The sequence below is a fragment of the Rutidosis leptorrhynchoides genome, chromosome 2 (genome assembly GCF_046630445.1).
Source record: "Rutidosis leptorrhynchoides isolate AG116_Rl617_1_P2 chromosome 2, CSIRO_AGI_Rlap_v1, whole genome shotgun sequence".
NCBI lineage: Eukaryota > Viridiplantae > Streptophyta > Magnoliopsida > Asterales > Asteraceae > Rutidosis > Rutidosis leptorrhynchoides.
This window is the reverse complement of record NC_092334.1, coordinates 338,184,039-338,204,905: the sequence shown is the minus strand read 5'-3', so window position 1 is coordinate 338,204,905 and position 20,867 is coordinate 338,184,039. Positions and strand designations below refer to the sequence as shown.

Genomic DNA, 20,867 nt, shown 5'->3' with positions numbered 1-20,867 from the left:
GACAGCTAGTCCGACATAGATGTTCACCTAAGCTCCTAAAACAGCGTCATCGGCATGAATCAACCAATCAGCCATTATTAATTCATCTAATGGTTTCATAGTTGACCTAATTAATGGAAACGCGCAGAAGGTAATCCCTTCCACCAACCGAATTCACCTCACAATGAACCTGAAGCGTTTACCGGCGAACCTGTTCGAGACACCATATTCAGTCTCATTTCCAGGGTAACTCGACAAGATTATATTCTATCCACAATTCTGAACCTTATTCATCCGCTCGTTCCGATCGACAATCATCCTGGAGTAATAAGTCAACGAACTTCACGCTCGAATAGTCAATTCGAAAAATATGGTGCAAAATGTACCAGCTTCAGTAACATCACCGGCACCAACAGTACCATCAATAACAGCACCAGTACCATCAACAAACCATGCTTCAATATCATCATCTGTACTTTGAGTATGATCTTCATGCTACGTATCGTTCTACCTCATTTATCTTCGTTCGACATGGCGAATATGTAATCTCTAAAGTTTTAGAGATTATTTATTCTAGTTCCAATCAAAAAGTAAATGAGTTTAAATTCATATTAACTCATTAAATCCATGAATACATCTGAAACAAATATATATGTATATATGTTTTCATAAAGATTGTAACTAAAAATTCTCTTGTACAAACTGTTAATGATGAAAATATTTTAACGGGTAGGTAATACCCGAGGAATATTTAAATTTCACATTAATAAGTTACATTGTACGTTCTTCGAATCTGTTTCAACAGTCATATACTATCCTACTTACATCCACCGATATACGTATCCGTTCACCAAAGAATAACTATTTTCATTCAAATTCAAATTTCATAATTGGATTTTGACCTATCAGAATCCAACAAGTGGCATAATGAAGAAAACATTAGACAAAATAAAATTTGTTAGAAACAAACAAATTAACTATGAGAAATTTTGTTAAGAATCCACGCTAACAAAATCCTAACTAACTGTTCCTAGCTAACTGATTACATTTTATTTATCGTAGTTTATTTATCGCAATTTAATTATCGCAATTTTATTTATCGACATTTAATTTCTGTTATTTACTTTACGCATTTTAATTATCGTCATTCAATTTCTGTATTTATTATACGCATTTTAAATATCGGGACACGTATACAATGTTTTGACATATCATATCGACGCATCTATATATATTATTTAGAATAACCATAGACACTCTATATGCAGTAATGATCGAGTTCTATATACAGGGTTGAGGTTGATTCTATAATAATATATATAGTTTGAGTTGTGATCGAGTCTGAGACATGTACACGGGTCACGATGCGTATTAATTATTCAAATAATATATATTAAACTAAATATGAATTATTGAATTGCTAACTGTGGACTATCAACTGAGGACTACCAACATTGGACAATTAAAATGAATTAAAATATTGATTATAACATATGAAACTAAAACAATTCTTCAAGTTTGCCACTTGAATTCATCTTAAAACATCCTTTGTAACTTGATTTCATCTTAAACCTTATTTGTATCTTGACGATTACAATCCGCGTTCAAACCTTTCATGATTCTTGAAAACACTTCAATCGATAGGATGAACCAACCGCACTTCATCTACGAAAGAAGAGATTGATGCATATAGTTATGCATCTGAAAAACTCTCAGAAACTGAGTAAACGTTTAACACATAGTTGTGCTAATTCCTTAGTGTTATTATTACCCAAAATAACTTGATAATCCCTTTTCAAAGTAGCGAATTTTGTCACAGCTCCAGCAAGACAACTTTGACTTTTCGTTCGAAACAACCTTATTATAACCTTGATATATACACGTGCTCTTTTATTGTTACCGGAGAACCTTTTATATTCCACCATATTACAATCAGCGTTTAATCATCTAGAAACACAATTCTCTTGAAACCACCGCGAAATGATAACCAACAATTCAGATATGGCTGCATTAAATGCAGAGGAAACAGAAAAATGGTAGATGGCCTAAACAGCCAAGAGTTTGATGATAAAGAATGGAGTGCTAGGAACGCTCGATAGAAAATTTGGTACTGTAAAACGGATTGAGCTAACCGTGAAGGAGACCAAGGACAAATACAAGGACCAAACCCTATATTCAAAGAATCCAGGTAATTCTGGATCCGATGAAATATTTAGAGAATATCTTGCTCCGAGGTCATGTTAAAATCTTGCGGATAATTTTTCTTCATCGACCTTTGAACTTAGAAATTTCAAAATATCATCATAAATATCTTCGATATTTCTGAGGATATTTTCATAAATATTCTTGTCCGAAATTATCCACCTCTTCGTGTTTTCTGTATTTCATTATATTGGAAACTTCTGTAAAATTTAAGTATAATTACGAATGAATTCTGGAGAAGTGTTAAGAATTTGTGCATGAGTTAGTATGATATAATGACACTTGATCAACGTGATTATATTATAGTAAGTCATGCTGAGTTTCTGATGGGACATGATGATTCACAGATCCTAACGTCATCATGTGTCATGTTACATAACTCTTTCATTCTGCTTAATTTCTAAACATATCAAGAAAATATATTCTTGATAGTTCTGTTCTCAGTAATTCTGGTAATGTGACAAATCAAATCGTGCTACTACCTTTCTTTTCTACCTTGTATATCATGCTAATTCGAAACTCCATATTTACGAATTCTGGATCATTACTCGCTTTACTAGAGGTCGGGAGGATAATAAAAAGGCAAAGAGCTCCAAAATATAAAAGAAAATATAAAGCCCAATAACAACATGGAGATTACAAACCGTGGATATAAATACGGATAGCAATATAAAGACACGGGAGAATGAATAACACTATAAACCCAAGATAATAGTAGAAGTAAATAAAAATCCTCCGGTAGTAGATGAAAGAGAAGAATGACAGATAGGAAGGTTATGAGTATATCAAGGATCAGAACAGGATGGAGCATACGAATGTTTTAAAGTATGAGTTGAGGGAGAAAGAATAGAAGGTGTGAGTTGTAAGGAAACGAAGGAGGTGGATTTATAGTAAAATATCCGACAAAACAATCAAAACGGATGATCGCATTTAAAGCGGATCCTAATTCCCTTGATAACCGAAGAATCAAATCTTATTACAAAGATTTTTCCCAAATCTCTTGAAATTGGAAATCAATCCTATCTACGTCAAAAGATATGACGAATCTACACCTATTCATTTCACTCTTTGGTGATAACTTCACTCGTACTCTTCACATAAACAAATTGTTTTAGCTATATTAACCAATAATGATAAAACTCTATTTATCAGCTCATATTCGTCAGAAAAACATTCTCATTGTTAGCCATGACGACCACACTCAAATTTCGGGACGAAATTTATTTAACAGGTAGGTACTGTGATGACCCGGGAATTTTCGACCAAAATTAAACTTAATCTTTATATGTTTCCGACACGATAAGCAAAGTCTGTAATGTTGAGTCTAGAAAATTTTGAAACTATTTCATGAATTCATTTGACCCTTGACTATTTTCGACGATTCACGAACAATTGTATGTAAATATATATATATATATATATATATATATATATATATATATATATATATATATATATATATATATATATATATATATATATATATATATATATATATATATATATATATGAAATTCAATAAGTATAAGTTGTTATATTATTATTATTGTTAATAATATTATTATCATTATTATTATATTATAAAAATTGTACTACTATTGTTTATAACATTAAGTGTATTATTATTATGGTATATTTATTAATAGGATTAATTAAAAGTTATAAATATAGTATTATAAATAAATGAGATATACAAATACTGATATAGATACGGATATATGAAAATTTTTTTATATATAGGTTATGTTCAAATAGGAATACATATACAGAATACAGATATATACATATGAATACAAATTCAGATTCATATATTTTATAAATAAACAAATAGGATTAAATACATGTCTATATATAAGACCACGTATTCAACTTCCTTTCATTATCAACTATGATGTAAATTGTCCTCTGCTTTTAAACTGATTTGAATGATTCCATTAAGTCATGTTAACAAACAAATGCTGTTAAGGGTCGACTTCACTTTATTTATTTTACTTCTGACAGAAAATTCTTGTCGAGCAAATCCAACTACGAAACAAACTATAATTGATTCAGTTAAGCTAAAATGATATCACTGAAATTCTATGTAACCATCATATATATTTATCTCCTTATTCTGTATTCGTTTTCTATTCCAACATCACCCACGAACACACTCATTACTTTATTTTGGGTTTCGTTTGATAACCAAAACCGCCACCACCTCCTACTTGCTTCCTTCTTCGAGGATCACAATTTACCACTCTACACCACCACTATCATCGATAAACCGCAAAAACCTATTTAAACATAACTTTATATTCCTTTCTGGCTCGGTATTCTTCTACTACTCAAACCACTTTTGTTACTATATTGAAGTCGTTTGAACAAGACCCAACTATATTTAAACCTTGTTGAAACCGCCATCATCTTGATCATGGAACTTCTACACGAATGCTTCTGTTTATGCTTGTTATTAACCCAAAAAGTAAGGTTTGTGATCACCACTTACATCCATATATCATATATGCACATATACACATTCAAAATATAGATACATACATATGCATACCATGTCTTAATCGAGTAACTCTTCAACCTTCACAATCATCCTCCACAAACCACCATTCGGCCACCACAAACTGTTCCCTTCCTTCTCTCTCTCTATGTGTTTCTCTCTCCTATTCTAAACCGAGAGACCCACGGATACACTGCTACTGCAGTATTAATTCTTCTGTTTCTTCTTCAGTTCGAGAAACAAAACAACCACAACTGCATGATAACTGATACGGTTGCTGCTTGGTAGCGAAGAAAGAATAACCATAAAAGAACATCGCCTATTATTTTTTTTTCTGTTTTGTACATGTCAGAATACCGAAATATTGGTGAGCCTTTATGATATTATGTTAGTAACAAAATTGATGACTTATGAATTGATGATGAGGAGTGCGGCATATATATTTTTTTTCTCTCCTTTTGCTTCTACCGTTCAAGATATTGATTAAACCAAACCCCACATGTTTAGTGCATGGCACTATCGCCTTTTCCCTTTTGTATCTACCCAACGAGTAACTCTTGTGATTTGAATTAGTGGAGAAGTGGCAAGAAGGTCCCCACCCACGTTACATATTTAATCTCGGTGCATGTATTTGGTTTTCAATTGAAAATAGATATATTATAATGGATTACATCAAGGAGAAGCTTGACATCTTTGTACATGGACTGTAAATTCGTTTTATATAATTGGGCCGTATCATATATAGGAAAACTCGATGGCAGGCTCTGATTTAGAGGGTGACGATGATATCCATAGTATAACGATGATTAATATGGTTAGATGATGATTATAGTCGTGATTATTTTATTATGATAATATATTAACGATGATGATGAAGTTAACATATGAATGATGTTGATTAAAGTTCAGATAATTAGAACACAGGAGGAACGGATTATATAGACTTAAATTAGGATCTAAATTAGATAAGATAAAATTGAGGAATGGTTAAGGTGTTGGTGGACGAAGGAGAGGTATTGGGTTCGAACCTAAGATATGGCATTATTTTATTTTTAAAAGAAGAGGAAGAAGACAGACATTTGTATTAGGATAAATAGATTTAGTATATCAATTAAATCAGAAATGAGATGACAAAGGAATGGTTAAAGGTGTATTCGGGTAAGCGGGAGGTCGCGAGTTCGAGCCCTTGCAGTGGCATTTATCTTTAGCTTGTTTCCTTAAAGGTAGTTTTTACTGTTATTTTTATTAGATTATCATTATTATCATTATTAAAATTATTATTATTATTATTACTATAACTATTTTAAGTATTATCATTATTATTATTATCATAAAATAATACAACTTTTTATTTATTATTACTAATATTATTTTATCAGGAAAAGGTTAGTTAAATAAAACTATAATTAATATATATGACATAACTATATTATCATTAGTTATAAAAAATATCAATTATTTAAGGTACATAAAATAATTATATATACATAATTAAGTTATTAATAACACACCTGATATGAAATAACAAATAAAATCACCAATAATATATATATTCGTTCGATTACCGTTACATGTATTAATATACATGATTAAATATAGGTTCGTGAATTCGAGACCAACCCTACACTTGTTAAAATGACGTCATATGTATTTTTACTACAAAATACAGTATGGTGAGTTTCATTTTCTCCCTTTTACTCTTTACATTTTTGGGACTGAGAACACATGCACTATTTTTACAACTGCTTTATTAAATGCTTTTTGAAATATGTTTTGAACTGCGAATACATGAAATGCTTTTTATAAAGGTTTGACGAGATAGACACAAGTAAAACATTCCTCGAATGAATTATTATGCAGACAGAGGTTCTGCGGATTATTATTGAATTATGTGGACATGATAATTGCCACCATTGAATTATGTGGACATGATAATTTCCACCGTTGAATTATGTGGACATGATAATTGCCACCAATTGATATGAATGTTATGTATCGAGAGAATGATTTTTATACACAGGTTATGTGTATTAGTTTTTGTGTACGAGATATGTGTACGGTTACTATGATTTATGAAAATGGTTTCGTACAAGAGAAATATGTACTGTATTTAAAAGATATAGCATGTACATTACAGGTGGGTATAGAATTCGGGCTCATTTGTACCATGCAGCATTTAAATTTTGTGGTCTATCAAAATGATAAATTTTATTGTTTTATGATAAACTTATGAACTCACCAACCTTTTGGTTGACACTTCAAAGCATGTTTATTCTCAGGTATGAAATAAATCTTCCGCTGTGCATTTGCTCATACTACATGGAGTCGTTCATGGCATATAGAGGTCAGAACCACGCAATGGGACCAACTGTTGAAGACTTCGTCCAGATGGATTAGGACGGGTCCTTTCATTCAATCCATATGAATGATTTTTATCTCTATGAAAGAGATGTATATTTATGAGAAATGGAAATGAGAATCTTGTGGTCTATAAAAATGATGGAAATGAATATTGATGATAAACTAATGAACTCACCAACCTTTTGGTTGACACTTTTAAGCATGTTTATTCTCAGGTATTAAAGAAATCTTCCGCTGTGCATTTGCTCATTTTAAAGATATTACTTGGAGTCATTCATGGCATATTTCAAAAGAAGTTGCATTCAAGTCGTTGAGTTTAATAAAGATTATTATTAAATAAATGACAGATTAGGTCATTTATAGATTAGATATTATGAAATGGTATGCATGCCTGTTAACTTTCGATGAAATGAAAGGTTGTCTTTTAAAAACGAATGCAATGTTTGTAAAATGTATCATATAGAGGTCAAATACCTCGCAATGTAATCATATGTTATTGTATTCGTCCTCATGGATTAGGCCTGGTCGTCTCAATTTTATGCATATATATGTATGTAGTATATTCTCACTCACTAAACGTTAGCTTACCATCTCGTTGTTTACATTTTTTATAGATTTGCATGGAGGCGGTGGCTCGGGTAAGCGTGAGAACTAGTGGACTCGTGTAGGGTGCTTTAGAAGACGTGTTTTTGGATTGATTAGGATTGGGTAGCGTATCCCCAATCACCATGATCGGTTTTGTTGGAAATTAAAATAGTCGGATCGTGTTTGCCCGTTCGGATATTTAAACTAATGTAATAAATGTTTTAAAAGTTTATTGAACTTATTATTTGTGTTAAAGATGTTTTGAAAACATAGTTGGGACCTAAATATTAATGTATTAAAGAAAAAAATTTTACGGGCCGGTTTAAATACGGGTTGGGTTGTTTCAGTACTCCTATCACTTTCTAAATGATTATCGGACAAGATATTACCAGACATCCATGTGAGTCCTTAAGAACTCTCAATATTACTTAATCGTAACTAAAATTGAGAACCAACTCTTGTCATCTTCCAAACACAGTTAATCAATATTAATCAACAACACTCGTATCCAAAACCAAACGTCATCCAATTTTTTTTTCTCTCTGTCACTTTATAGACTCGAAGTCACCATCCATTTATTTTAACCGACTAAAAGACCTTTGCAAATTTTTTCAAAGTTAATAACCCCTACAAACCATACAAAACCATATGGTTTCCTGGTCAATAATCATTTCCTAGTTAGATATGTGTTTCATAACCCCTACAAACCATACAAAACCATATGGTTTCCTGGTCAATAATCATTTCCTAGTTAGATATGTGTTTCATGCTGTACTTATTACTCAAACACTCTTCCGCAATCAGTCCAGACCCATTTTTCAAAAAAGTTAAAAAACAATAAACGAAATGACTCCATCAAAGAATTAATAATCACCTGTCTCATTCTCTATTGACTTTGACGTTAGCTTATCTCTCACACACATAAATGAAGGACCTCACATTGATATACAAAACTATGTTTATGGGATGTCGGAGTTTGATCGGAGAAAAGCAAGTGGAATATGAAAGATTCATGGAAAACTGGAGGCATAAAAATACTTTACAAAATACATGTAGCTAAAGTTTTATCAAATCGGATTTTATCGTCAATGTTTTACGAAAATTAAATTACAACAATCATCCTTCTCTAAAAAATATTATACTAAACTTTTTACAATACAAATAACCATCATTTTCTTGTTCTGTTAGAATGACAATGTATTATTTTATTTTGCTAAAGACAACTTTAAAGGCTGTCTTTTACATGTATAGAATAATTGTAGATATCAATTATCATTTACTTTCAAATGGAGAGTTATTGGGATGTACCATAATTTAAAGCACATTAACGATAGCCCAAAGTATTGTCGTTAGCAAAACCCATCTTTTTTATTATTTATTTTCTTTTAGGTAAAATATAAACATAAATATAAATAAAATAAAATATAAACATAAACATAAATACAAATCATAAAATTTAAAGTATAGTTTACAAAATACCTAGAATCATCAGTACATTTACATAGAACATTATTTTCATCCTCTAGCAAAACCTCTCAAACCCTAGACAAATTAACAATCGGGCATTATCATCTTCTTTTTCATCGTCAGTTTCTAGAGCTACTCCATCTTCATTCATGGTGGAATTGAAGTAAGTCATCATTTTCCCTAACAAACCCTAATTACATTTGCACCATTAATTGTCTTCCCAAATCATGTCTGACCCTCAACATAACTCAATTTGTGCCCTAAATCTCCTCCCACAGGACCTCATTGAAGCAATTCTACCATTTTTACCACCTAAATCCCTAGGCCGTTTCAAATCAGTTTCAAAACCATGGTACTCTCTTATTTCCAGCCCTAAATTTATCAAAACCCATATTCATAACTACACCAAAAACAACCCTAATCCTAACCCTAGCCACATGATTTTAGATCTGGGTGATTCTATCTACTCAATCGATATAAAACAACTTAACATCCAACCCACACCTGCAACCCTAACTGCTAAACGCCTTAATTTCCAGGAACCACTGTATGATATACTAGGGTCTTGCAACGGCCTTCTTTTAGCCAAAGATATAAATCATAACCTCTGTTTTGTAAATCCAGCCACAAAAAATATCATAAAAGTTCAAGGTGGATTTAGTATTGATCAAATTTATAGATTTGGTTATGATTCTTCTACGGATGATTATAAAGTAATCTCCATTTCTCGTTTGGGCGTTTCAGATTCTGATATTTACACTAAATTTGTACGTGTGTATAGTTTACGTAACGATTTATGGAACATGCTGCCTAATTTCTCTTACGAACATGATTATTTAGGTCCAGGGGTACTCTTAAACCATAATCTTCACTGGTTAATTAGTAGCATACGCTCAACAATGACTATTGCTTGTTGTAGTTTAGCTAGTGAAGAAATTCATGAAATCGAGCTTCCTAATTATGTTTATCATGTTGAGGGTATGTATACACAACTATTTGCTCTTGGTGGGAAATTAGCTGCCATTTTTTGTGTTGGGTTGCACGTTAATGAATTGTGGGTGATGGAGGAGTACGTGGTTTCTAATTCTTGGACAAAACTTTGTATCATTGATAATAATATGGATCAATGTTATGAGTTTTTTGCTCAAGTTAGCAATCGCTATATTTTGTTGGGTAGTAATGAGTCGAATGAAATTGTTATGAACGATGAGGAAGATGAAATTTATATATATGATATGGATGAACGAAGATGCACAAGTGTAAGAGTTGAAGGGTGCCCAGATGAATTCGTGGTTTGTGGTACGTATGCTGAAAGCCTTGAATCACCTGAACGTTTCCGTTAGAGTAGCACTTGTTATATTTCAGTAACATCTACTCATGTATTATGGGTGCACTATGTCTCATATGTATATATCTAATATGTTATGGGATATTTTTGATTATTTTAGTAACATTTAGTAAAATTTATCAGTAACATCTAGTAATGTGTATGGGTGAAAATCACAACTAAGTTAGATGGAAACATGTTACAAATACAGAATTCACATCAAATGTGGTGTTTGCAGGTGTATGAAGTATGATATCTGATTATAAAGTAGATGTTTGGTTAAGATAAGTTTATAGATTGCAGATTAAGTTTTAGACTATGAAATGCCAAGTTGGGTTTGTATAACCATCAAAATCACCTTTGAAAGAGACATGAATTTCAAATTAAAATTAACTTCAAGCATTGACAATCACCTTTGATCTGAATAACCATCAAAATCGACCTCCTTGTAAGACTGTTTGAAGTGTAGAATAACAATTATTATTGATTGATTCTGTTTTCCGAGATTGCGAAATTGTCACTACTAATGATCCGCTTCTATATACGTTAGTTCGACCCAATATATTATTCTATCTGATCAACCATCCATCACTCCATTTGGCAGCCTGATTAAACAAATGCCAAATTATCTGAGATTAGCATATCAAACCCTTTTTTCCCCCTTTAAAAATAAGCATACTACTTCCATTTTATGAAAATTGTAACTTCACTTTAAATTATTTCAAGATTAGATCACTAATATAGTCATTGTATCGTTACAGTTAGATACTATTACTTACAGTTAGATACTATTACTAAACAGTTTACAAATTTTCTTTATTATCGTACTATAAAACAATCTGATAAAACCAAGTAGAGCATCAAACCTAACCATTAGTTCATAATAACTGTCAGCATATTTGGTATACCATACAGTGTTTTCATTTTCTGGAGTTTTAATTTAACTGAATGTTTGTATATCTATTATTAGATTATTGGGTATGTCAGTAGTTGCTTTGACCTTCATATTGTCCCCTGGCTTTAGAGACACTTTATTAGATTATTTAACAATGGTAACAATCTGATTGATTATAATAAGTGGAGTTCTTAAGCTGTTTTTGTAAATTTTCTACTTGTATCAATCTGATTGATACTTGCATTTTGACATGTACATACACATTTGCATAGATTACAAGTTTTGATGCAGTTTGGGTTTGCCTTTAGGTGAGTCAAACTGTCTTTAAACTGAATATTTCTAGAACTTCAATACTTAAGTGCTTAGACAGTCCAAGGAGAATAATCCAAAATATCACCTTTAGATCCATTTTATTAGTATAAACCAAAGTTCCCTTCTTTTTCACCCTTTATAAGGTAACCACCGCCTAACTGTGTGTTGACTAGTCATTATTTTAACCGCTCTTGGAAGAAAGTATCAAAGTATTGTGCTTTTTTACTAAATTTTTTTATTCATATCACCAAATACCTCAATAATCTTTGGTTTCTCAGAGTAAGAAACACACATTTAGACAGAGAAATGGCTAGGAAGAGAAAGCAAGTTAGTGATCAAGAACAAAATTCTTCTGATGTGATGGTGAGTCAAGAAGTGCTGACCGCTGCAATAGGCGGCCCCCACAGAGCTCGAAAGAAATTTGTGGGGGTCCGCCAACGGCCAGGGTTGCAGAAATCAAGGATACCATACAAAAACTTAGAGTATGTGATAGAAACCTATTCGAGTCGGTTAAACTCCAAAGAAACGAGAGGGAGAAGGAATACTTGGACCAATTTTCTTCTATTCATTCACCAAAAACGCAGTTCCATTTAGGATTTTGCTAACGACAGCCTTTAGGACTGTCTTTAACGTGCATTATGTGATTGTATTCAGCGGTTATCAGTCATTTTCTAACTGACGGTTAGCAAATTGTACAATCACATAATGCGCATTAACCGTTAGCAAAATCCTACAATTTATAGTAGATGGAAACTAATAGAAATGGTAAACTTGAGGTAGACTAATTGACCAACTAACTGTTACAAACTAATTGCTAAATGCATTCAAATAAAGTAAACATGTAATAATGCAAGATATGGTGCCTATGATCATTGATAATGGATGACCCATTAAAACTCACTTGCAAAACTCCTTATTCTCATGCAACTGACTGACTATTTCCATCTCCTACTTAAACTTCGACATAGGCTGCAGCCCCTTTGATCCAACTGAATTAATTAATTCTTGTTGTAAGTGGGCCTCACACAAATTGATTTGTTGGACCCGTATCAGTGTGGTTAGGCACTAATGACATGGCCGAGGAAGCAGCTCGAGCCTATGATGAAGCCGCTTGCTTACTACGAGGAGCCAACACTCAGCCCAAATTTCTGGCCTTCTTCTCAACCGTTTTCTACCACACCTGCATTTCCCTCTAAAATTACTAGCCTTCTTCTTCGCAGGCTTGAGGCCATGAACCATTCTATAGTTTCAGTTCCTTCGACAGAGACTACTCCTATGCCAGCTGTCAGTCGTCGTCATGATGAGGTGGCGCGGCCAGAGGAATATAGACAGGACATGGTCAATTTCTCAGATGACTTTTTTAGTGATCTGGATGACTACCTACCAGTTAGCGATACGACTAATGTTTACTGCAACGCAATCTTTGAGTCATCTAAACCCGTTCATGCGGATCATTCTGATAATAATATTGTACCTTCGTGTATAAGTGGAGATGCAAGTGGTGGAAGTGAAATGGAAGAAGATGAAGTAGGAGGGTTTGATTTCAAGATTGTTGATGAAATCGGATCTGTTTGCAACATTTCACCGTTTGAATTAGCTCGAGAAATGGCGTTTGACCCGATTCATGACGTTGAAGAAGAGCCGTTAACAATAAGTGAAGCTATGAGAAGGATGAAATACGAACGAAAGTTCTCGATCAGCATCTCTTTACGCGTTCCATGGTATACCCGAGTGTTTAAAGAGAAAATGTGGACCAAGAGAGACCAAAATGCAAAGAACAGATCCTCAAACAACCGTTGAACCCACGAAGAACATGTTAGTAGAATATGAGGCAACTGAAATGGGTTCGGTTGCCACTTCGCGTGATTTGGTGGATGGAGAATTATCTTTCTGGAGCTCACTTGATCTTCCTACTTTTTTCTATGTTAACTAGAGCTCCACCTGTAGTATTATTAACTTTATATAGTTTCGGACACTCGTTAAATCGTGAAGAATGAAGCATTGTTAAAAATTTTCGGAATGTGATATATTGGGTTGTTTATCAAAGGTTCATCTATCGATTAGGTTTTATTCATTGAATTGAATCTTCTAATATGAAATATAGGAGGTTTTGGAACATGGTGATATAGAATTTTGGTTTTCTATCTTTCAACATTGTTTCGGAATATGTGAATGACAAGGACTCGGACCTTGGCTTAGTCAGTAGTTAGGTCCATGATAAACTTGTCAAGGCTTGCCAAGTTCAATGATTACCTATACGTAGATTTGATTTGGGTTGCATTCTATTTTGTTCTATATCTATATAACAACCAAAGGTTGTATTGACGCTTTGTTCGACATTCTCCGATATTCGTATTCCAATGATTAACTTTTACTCAGTTAGTGTAGTTGCTCAGTTAGTGTTTGTTGTTTTTTCTGTTTTATTTATTTATTGCATGGTAGCTGTTTGAAAGATTGCTTAATTTTTGGGCATAAAAAAAGTCAAGCGGAGGCTACCCTCGACTTTATTGGTGAGGACCGAAAAATACCTAAAACATAACATAATGAAAGTAAGTTTGTTTTTATTCAACTGTTAGAAGTTCGTTTTTGTTCCGAGTTTTTTCATTCAAGACATGATATGAAATGAAGAGAAATTAACGGAATCTTTCTTTATTGGAAGGAAATATTAGAAGGGAAATTAGAGTAAAATCGTCAATCCTCTATCGATATACATGCTCTATTAACCTTAACCGGAATAACCTCTCGTTCTTCGGCATCCTTGGCCAGGGGAAAAGCCAATGAGAAAGCATGAGATTTTTTACAACTCCCAATCTTACTGGATTCTTTATGCCCGAGCAATCTATAGAATTTAGTACTCCAATGGCTTTCTAAATGATTATCGGATTATTATCAGACAGCCATGTGAGTCCTTAAGAACTCTCATTATTACTTAATCGTAATTAAAAGTGAGCACCAACTCTTGTCATCTTCCAAACACACTTAATCAATATTAACCAACAACACTCGTATCTAAAACCAAACGTCATCCAATTTTTTTTCCCTCTCTGTCACTTTATAGACTCGAAGCCACCATCCATTTATTTTAACCGACTAAAAGACCTTTGTAATTATTTTCAAAGTCGATAACCCCTACAAACCATACAAAACCATATGGTTTCCTGGTCTATAATCATTTCCTATCTAGATATGTGTTTCGTACCGTACTTATTACTCAAATACTCTTCCGCAATCAGTCCAGACCCATTTTTCAGGGAAGTTAAAAAACAGTAAATGAAATGACTCCATCAAAGAATTAATAATCACTTGTCCCATTCTCTCTTGACTTTGAAGTCAGCTTCTCTCTCACACACATAAATGAAGGACCTCACATTGCTCTACACAACTACGTTTATGGGATGTCGGAGTATGATCGGAGAAAAGCAAGTGGAATATGAAAGGTTCAAGGAAAAATGGAGGCATAAAAATACTTTACAATATACAAGTATCTAAAGTTTTATCAAATCTGATTTTATCGCCAATGTTTTACGAAAATTAAATTACGTCAATTATCCTTCTCTAAAAAATATTATACTAAACTTTTTACAATACAAATAACTATCACTTTCCTGTTCCGTTAGAATGACAATGTGTGTTTTTATTTTTCTAAAGACGGCTTTAAGGGCTGTCTTTTACATGTATGGAATAATTGTAAATATAAGTTAGGTGCCGAGGGTTTCGTTATATTGTTCTCGCGTTTTATATAAGATCTTTGCTTTTCAAAAAAAAAAAAAAAGTTATCATTTACTTTCAAATCGAGAGTTATTGGGATGTATGATAATTTAAAGAACGTTAACGATAGGTCAAAGTATTGTCGTTAGCAAAATCCATCTTTTTTATTATTTATTTTCTCTTAGGTAAAATATGAACATAAATATAAAATAAATAAAATATAAACATAAATACAAAGCATAAAATTTAAAGTATAGTTTACAAAATACGGAGTATCATCGGTACATGTAACATTATTTCATCCTCTTTAGCAAAACCTCTTAAACCCTAGACAAATTAACAATTGGGCGCTATCATCTTCATTCATGGTGGAATTGAAGTAAGTCGATCATTTTCCCATACTTGTTCATTCTCCTTTTTGCTTAATTGCCCTAACAAACCCTACTTTGCACCGTTTATTGTCTCCCTAAATCATGTCTGACCCTCAACATAACTCCTCAATTTGTGCCCTAAATCTCCTCCCACAGGACCTCATTGAAGCAATTCTACCTTTTCTACCCCCAAAATCCCTAGGCCGTTTCAAATCAGTTTCAAAACGATGGTACTCTTTGATTTCCAGTCCCGAATTTATCAAAACCCATATTCGTTACTGCACCAAAAACAACCCTAGCCACATGATTTTAGATCTGGGTAATTTTATCTACTCAATCGATACAAAACAAGTTAACACCCAACACATACCTGCAACCCTAACTGCTAAACGCCTTAATTTCCAGGAACCATTGTTTGAGATACTAGGGTCTTGCAACGGCCTTCTTTTAGCCAAGGACATACATCATAACCTCTGTTTTGTAAATCCAACTACAAAAAAGTTCTTAAAAGTTCAAGGTGGATTTAGTATTGATCAAATTTATAGATTTGGTTATGATTCTTCTACGGATGATTATAAAGTAATCTCCATTTCTCGTTTCGGCGTTTCAGCATCTGATGTTTACACTAAATTTGTACGTGTGTATAGTTTACGTAACAATTCATGGAACATGCTGCCTAATTTCTCTTACAAACATGATTATCATGGTCCAGGGGTACTCTTAAACAATAATCTTCACTGGTTATTTAGTAGCATACACTCAACAGTGACTATTGCTTCCTTTAGTTTAGCTACTGAAGAAATTCATGAAATCGAGCTTCCCGATTCTGTTGCTTATGTTGAAGATATGTGTACACAACTATTTGCTCTTGGTGGGAAATTAGCTGCTGTTTTTTGTGTGGGATTGCACGTATTGTGGGTGATGGAGGAGTATGGGGTTCCTAAGTCTTGGACAAAACGTTGCATTATTAATAATGATAGGGGCCTATGTTATGAGTTTTTTGCTCAAGTTAGCAATCGGTATATTTTGTTGGGTAATAATGAGTCGAATGAAATTGTTATGAACAATGAGGAAGATGAAATTTATATATACGATATGGATGAACGAAGATGCACAAGTGTAAGAGTTGAAGGGTGCCCAGATGAATTCGTGGTTTGTGGTACGTATGCTGAAAGCCTTGAATCACCTGAACGTTTCCGTTAGAGTAGAACTTCTGAACTTGTTATTTTTCAGTAACATCTAGTCATGTATTATGGGTGCACTTGTTATATTTCGGTTGCCACTTTGAGTGATGTTGTGGATGGAGAACTATCTCTTTGGAACTCACTTGATCTTCCTACCATTATCCATGTTAACTAGAGCTCCACCTTTAGCATTTACTATAATTTTATATAGTTTTCGACATTCGTTAATAGTGAAGAATGAGATATTGGGTTATCAAATGTCCATTCATCAATGTTGTTTTTTTTATTGATCTGGATCTTGTAATATGAAATATAAGAGGTTTTGGGCCAAGCCTCGACATCATGACGTGGTCACTAGTTCGGTCCATGATATACTCGTCAAGGGCTTGCCAAGTTCAATTGGGTTTTCATGATTACCTGAACATAGATTTGACTTTTGATTTGGGTTACATTCTATTTAATTGGTATAATTAGTGAAGTCCAAAAGATTACCTATAACATAATTAATGGAAGTCAGCTAAAATGTGTATCTAGATACTTAAATACTTGCAATGTGTTTTGTTTTACCCTCTTTAGTACTTTTCCCAGGATATGGACTTCGTTTTTAAGCCTGATATCAGTGTAGCATTCTCATTTGAATTATCACAGTATGTAAGATTTCATGTAACAGTTTTTGTATTGGATCTTCATCACACTGTTAATCAAGAAAACTTTTGGAATGACTTGGAAACCTATATGAAACATATTTTGCCCAAACCTACAAATGGAAACCCTTGGTCCACTTGATAATTCCTCAAAAAACATTCATCCTGCTAGCCGCGTTCCTTACTTGTTCATAATGCTCACTTGTATGCAACTATGCAAGTCAAATGTTAGTTTCAGTATCACTCACCACCATCATCATTTTGTATTCACCTCTTGTATATTTACTGGGATTATAGCCAAAATGGCCATTCCCAGCAAGTTTCTTGCGCTGGAGCCCAATAAAAAAAAAATTTTGCCAGGTTGCCCTCGCAAGACGCAAGGTGCCTTGCGAGTTGCCCTCGCAAGGCGCAAGCTTGCGTCCTTGCGTCTTGCGAGCTTGCGACCTTATCTGATCAGATGTTGGATTTTCAGATAAGATTTAGTAAGATTTCTTAGATTTTTGTCGGATAAGATTTTACCCTATTTATAGGATGACCCTGGAACTTTGATTTCACAGTCTCATAAAAATTCCATTCTTGTGCAATTCATTGATTAAAGGTACTTTAAGGTACTAATTTAAGCATTTTTCTTCACTAATTATAGTATTTATTATTTGTTTGTATGATGATTATTTTTAATTAGTTTGTTATTTACAGTTAATCTCAGTTAATATCCATGGACAGAAGAGCTGGAGCTTCACACCGACCATCACAAGGAGAGTCATCACAACAAGTTGCTGAAAGACGACGACTATTAGCCGACCGTCCCATTCTTCCTGGTATTAAAGTTGTTGCTCAAGGTGGTTTTTCCGCATACTGGCGGGGAATAGATGCTGGAGCTTTTCTATATCGTCAAGTTAATGAGTACTATCCCAGACTTGTTAGGGAATTCTATGCTAACTATGTCTTTGATCCACGTAAACTGAAATGTGTTCACGTGAACATGTTTGGTTATTCCTACGATTGGACGTTGGAGGAGTTTGGTGAGATTCTGGATATTCCAGATGGAGATTTCAAGTTTTTCAGTCTTAGCAAGGATGTGAAAAAGGCCCCGAGGAGGTCAGCTACAGGAAATTCATTCTGAGCTTCTGGGTTTGTTTCGGGACTATGTAAACCTGGTTTTTACATGCCAAACAGTGGTCCTGTCATTAGCAGGGAGGAAAATATTCAGGACCAGTATCAACAGATGATGAATGTCATCAAGAAGAATGTCATGTTTCGAGATGATGCTGATGTGGAGCTATCTGTAACTGAAGTTTTGATTTTGATGTGTTTGCTCGAACAAATCCCAATTAATCTGGCATATGTGGTTGATAATCGGATGGCAGGATTGCCTGCAGCTGGTGGGAGTGGATTGCCGTATGGCATGTTGTTGAACAACTTCTTTGCTGATGAAGACGAGTTGGTGTATCCTTCTGATCGAGAAGTGTTGAATGCTCAGATTATGTATGCTGCTCCAATTTAATTAATCTTGGTTGATCATGTAATAAAGTAGGGTCGTAGGGCCTTTTGTACTACTAGTTAATGAAATGGTATTTTAATTTTAGCCTATCTGTTTTATTGGTCATTTTAATTTTCAGTACAAGGTCAAGGACGACGGGAGTAATTTGGTCAATAACAACTTACACTTAAGCACTAGATAAATATTTGTAAACATAGATGGACATATACATTAACAATAGTTAAACAAATAAAAAAAAAACTCAAATAGCAGCTACATAAAATAGTAATCATAGCATACGCAAAGACGCAAAACAAGTCTTGCGAGACGCAAGACGCAAAGTTTGTGGATCTTGCGTGCTTGCGTCTTTGCGTCTTGTGTTTTTTATTATTAGGTTATAAACCTAATAATAACATTCACTTGACACACACACACACACTTCGCAAATACGCACAGACGCAGAGAAGCAAATTACGTGAAACCTAAGAAAACGCAAATACGCAAAGATCCATCATCTTCTCTCTCGTTCAAACAGTATATCGAAACCACCATCACCACCTGCACTACCACCAGTTCATCCATCGTATTCACCACCACCACCACGTACCAGCGTCTACGTCACCATCGTCTTCGTCTGCTCCATTTTAACTACGAAATAAATCAAGATATCAACCTAATAACAATGGCAAATCTGCAGGTTAGTTATTCCTTCACTATATATGTTAGTTATTTGGGAGGTGTATATCAATATCATATGTTCATATATAAATCTGAAAATGTGCACACCAACTGTTCGATGAAATGTCTCTGTGATAATCATCATTATTAAACCGTATTATTGCTTTTTTTTTAATAATGGGGTATATTATGTCTTGTTTTGTATAGTGTTTTGGTGAAACAACAATTTGTTGCTGGTCAAATTAATTTGACTGTCCAGGCAAAATGGTCGTTTTACGTCCTTGCGTTCCGAACACAATCAAGTCGCAAGACCATATTTGCGACCTTGCGTACCGGTAGTTTAGGACGCAAGACCAATTTTGCGTATTTGCGTATCATATGCTGATGTTGTTATTGTTAATTTTACAAGGATGGGTTGAAGGTAAACTGACGATGAAGAATAAAATAAGTATTATAGGTGATGTGAGAAAGTAATGACCGAAAATCAAATAAAAATATTTAAAGAAACGTGTTTTGGTGTATGGTTAGATCTTGAATACATGGGAAACGATCCCGGACTTGTACATGCAATGCTCCAACGTAAAACTGTACGGCCGGAAGGTATTGATGATGATAAGTACCCCGAGGAGCAAGATGACATATGGTTTAGATTTAAGCCTAATTTTTCTATTAGATTTGGTCGCCGTGAATTTTGTCTAGTAACGGGGTTTTTGTTTGGTACCCGTACGGATATGGCACATTACATCCCTAAAAATTATGAAAAAGAGACGGCTCCAATTAGACAACGTTTATTTCCGTCCATTAAAGAGAGCACAAACATTTTGATTGGTGATATTGAAAAGAAGCTTCTAAAAAGTAGTCGGGTTGGTGTTTCGGACGATGATGTGGTTCGACTAGCAATCATATTAGTTGTAGAGAGAGCTTTTATGGGTAAACAATCTGCCCATGTGGTGAACAAGAAGTTCTTATATTTAGTTGAAGATTTTTCAAGTGTTAATAAGTACCCATGGGGGTCTCGTATATGGGAACCGACTTACGAAGCGGTTAGTGAAGGGTTTGTTGTTCGGGAAAGCCAATTAGAGAGCGGCAAGGCGTACACTTTGGCGGGATTTATGTGGGCATTTAAGGTAACGACATGTTTGATTTCAAATAGTTTTATTATTTAAAGATAATATATATA

At 33.8% G+C, this 20,867-nt stretch overlaps 3 protein-coding genes across 3 annotated transcripts; all 3 read left to right on the top strand.

The window, feature by feature from the left end:
* The first annotated feature begins 9,315 nt into the window (after positions 1-9,315).
* On the top strand, positions 9,316-10,431 carry LOC139888856 (F-box/kelch-repeat protein At3g06240-like). The gene has a single exon (XM_071871839.1). The coding sequence runs from the start codon at positions 9,316-9,318 to the stop codon at positions 10,429-10,431; it is 1,116 nt and encodes a 371-aa protein (XP_071727940.1).
* Positions 10,432-12,690: 2,259 nt separating this feature from the next.
* On the top strand, positions 12,691-13,422 carry LOC139888855 (uncharacterized). Its single transcript, XM_071871838.1, has one exon. The coding sequence runs from the start codon at positions 12,691-12,693 to the stop codon at positions 13,420-13,422; it is 732 nt and encodes a 243-aa protein (XP_071727939.1).
* Positions 13,423-15,615: 2,193 nt separating this feature from the next.
* Positions 15,616-17,019, top strand: LOC139891915 (F-box protein CPR1-like). The gene has a single exon (XM_071874946.1). It carries the CDS (start codon positions 15,804-15,806, stop codon positions 16,902-16,904), a length of 1,101 nt encoding a protein of 366 aa, XP_071731047.1. The 5' UTR covers positions 15,616-15,803; the 3' UTR covers positions 16,905-17,019.
* Positions 17,020-20,867: the final 3,848 nt, after the last annotated feature.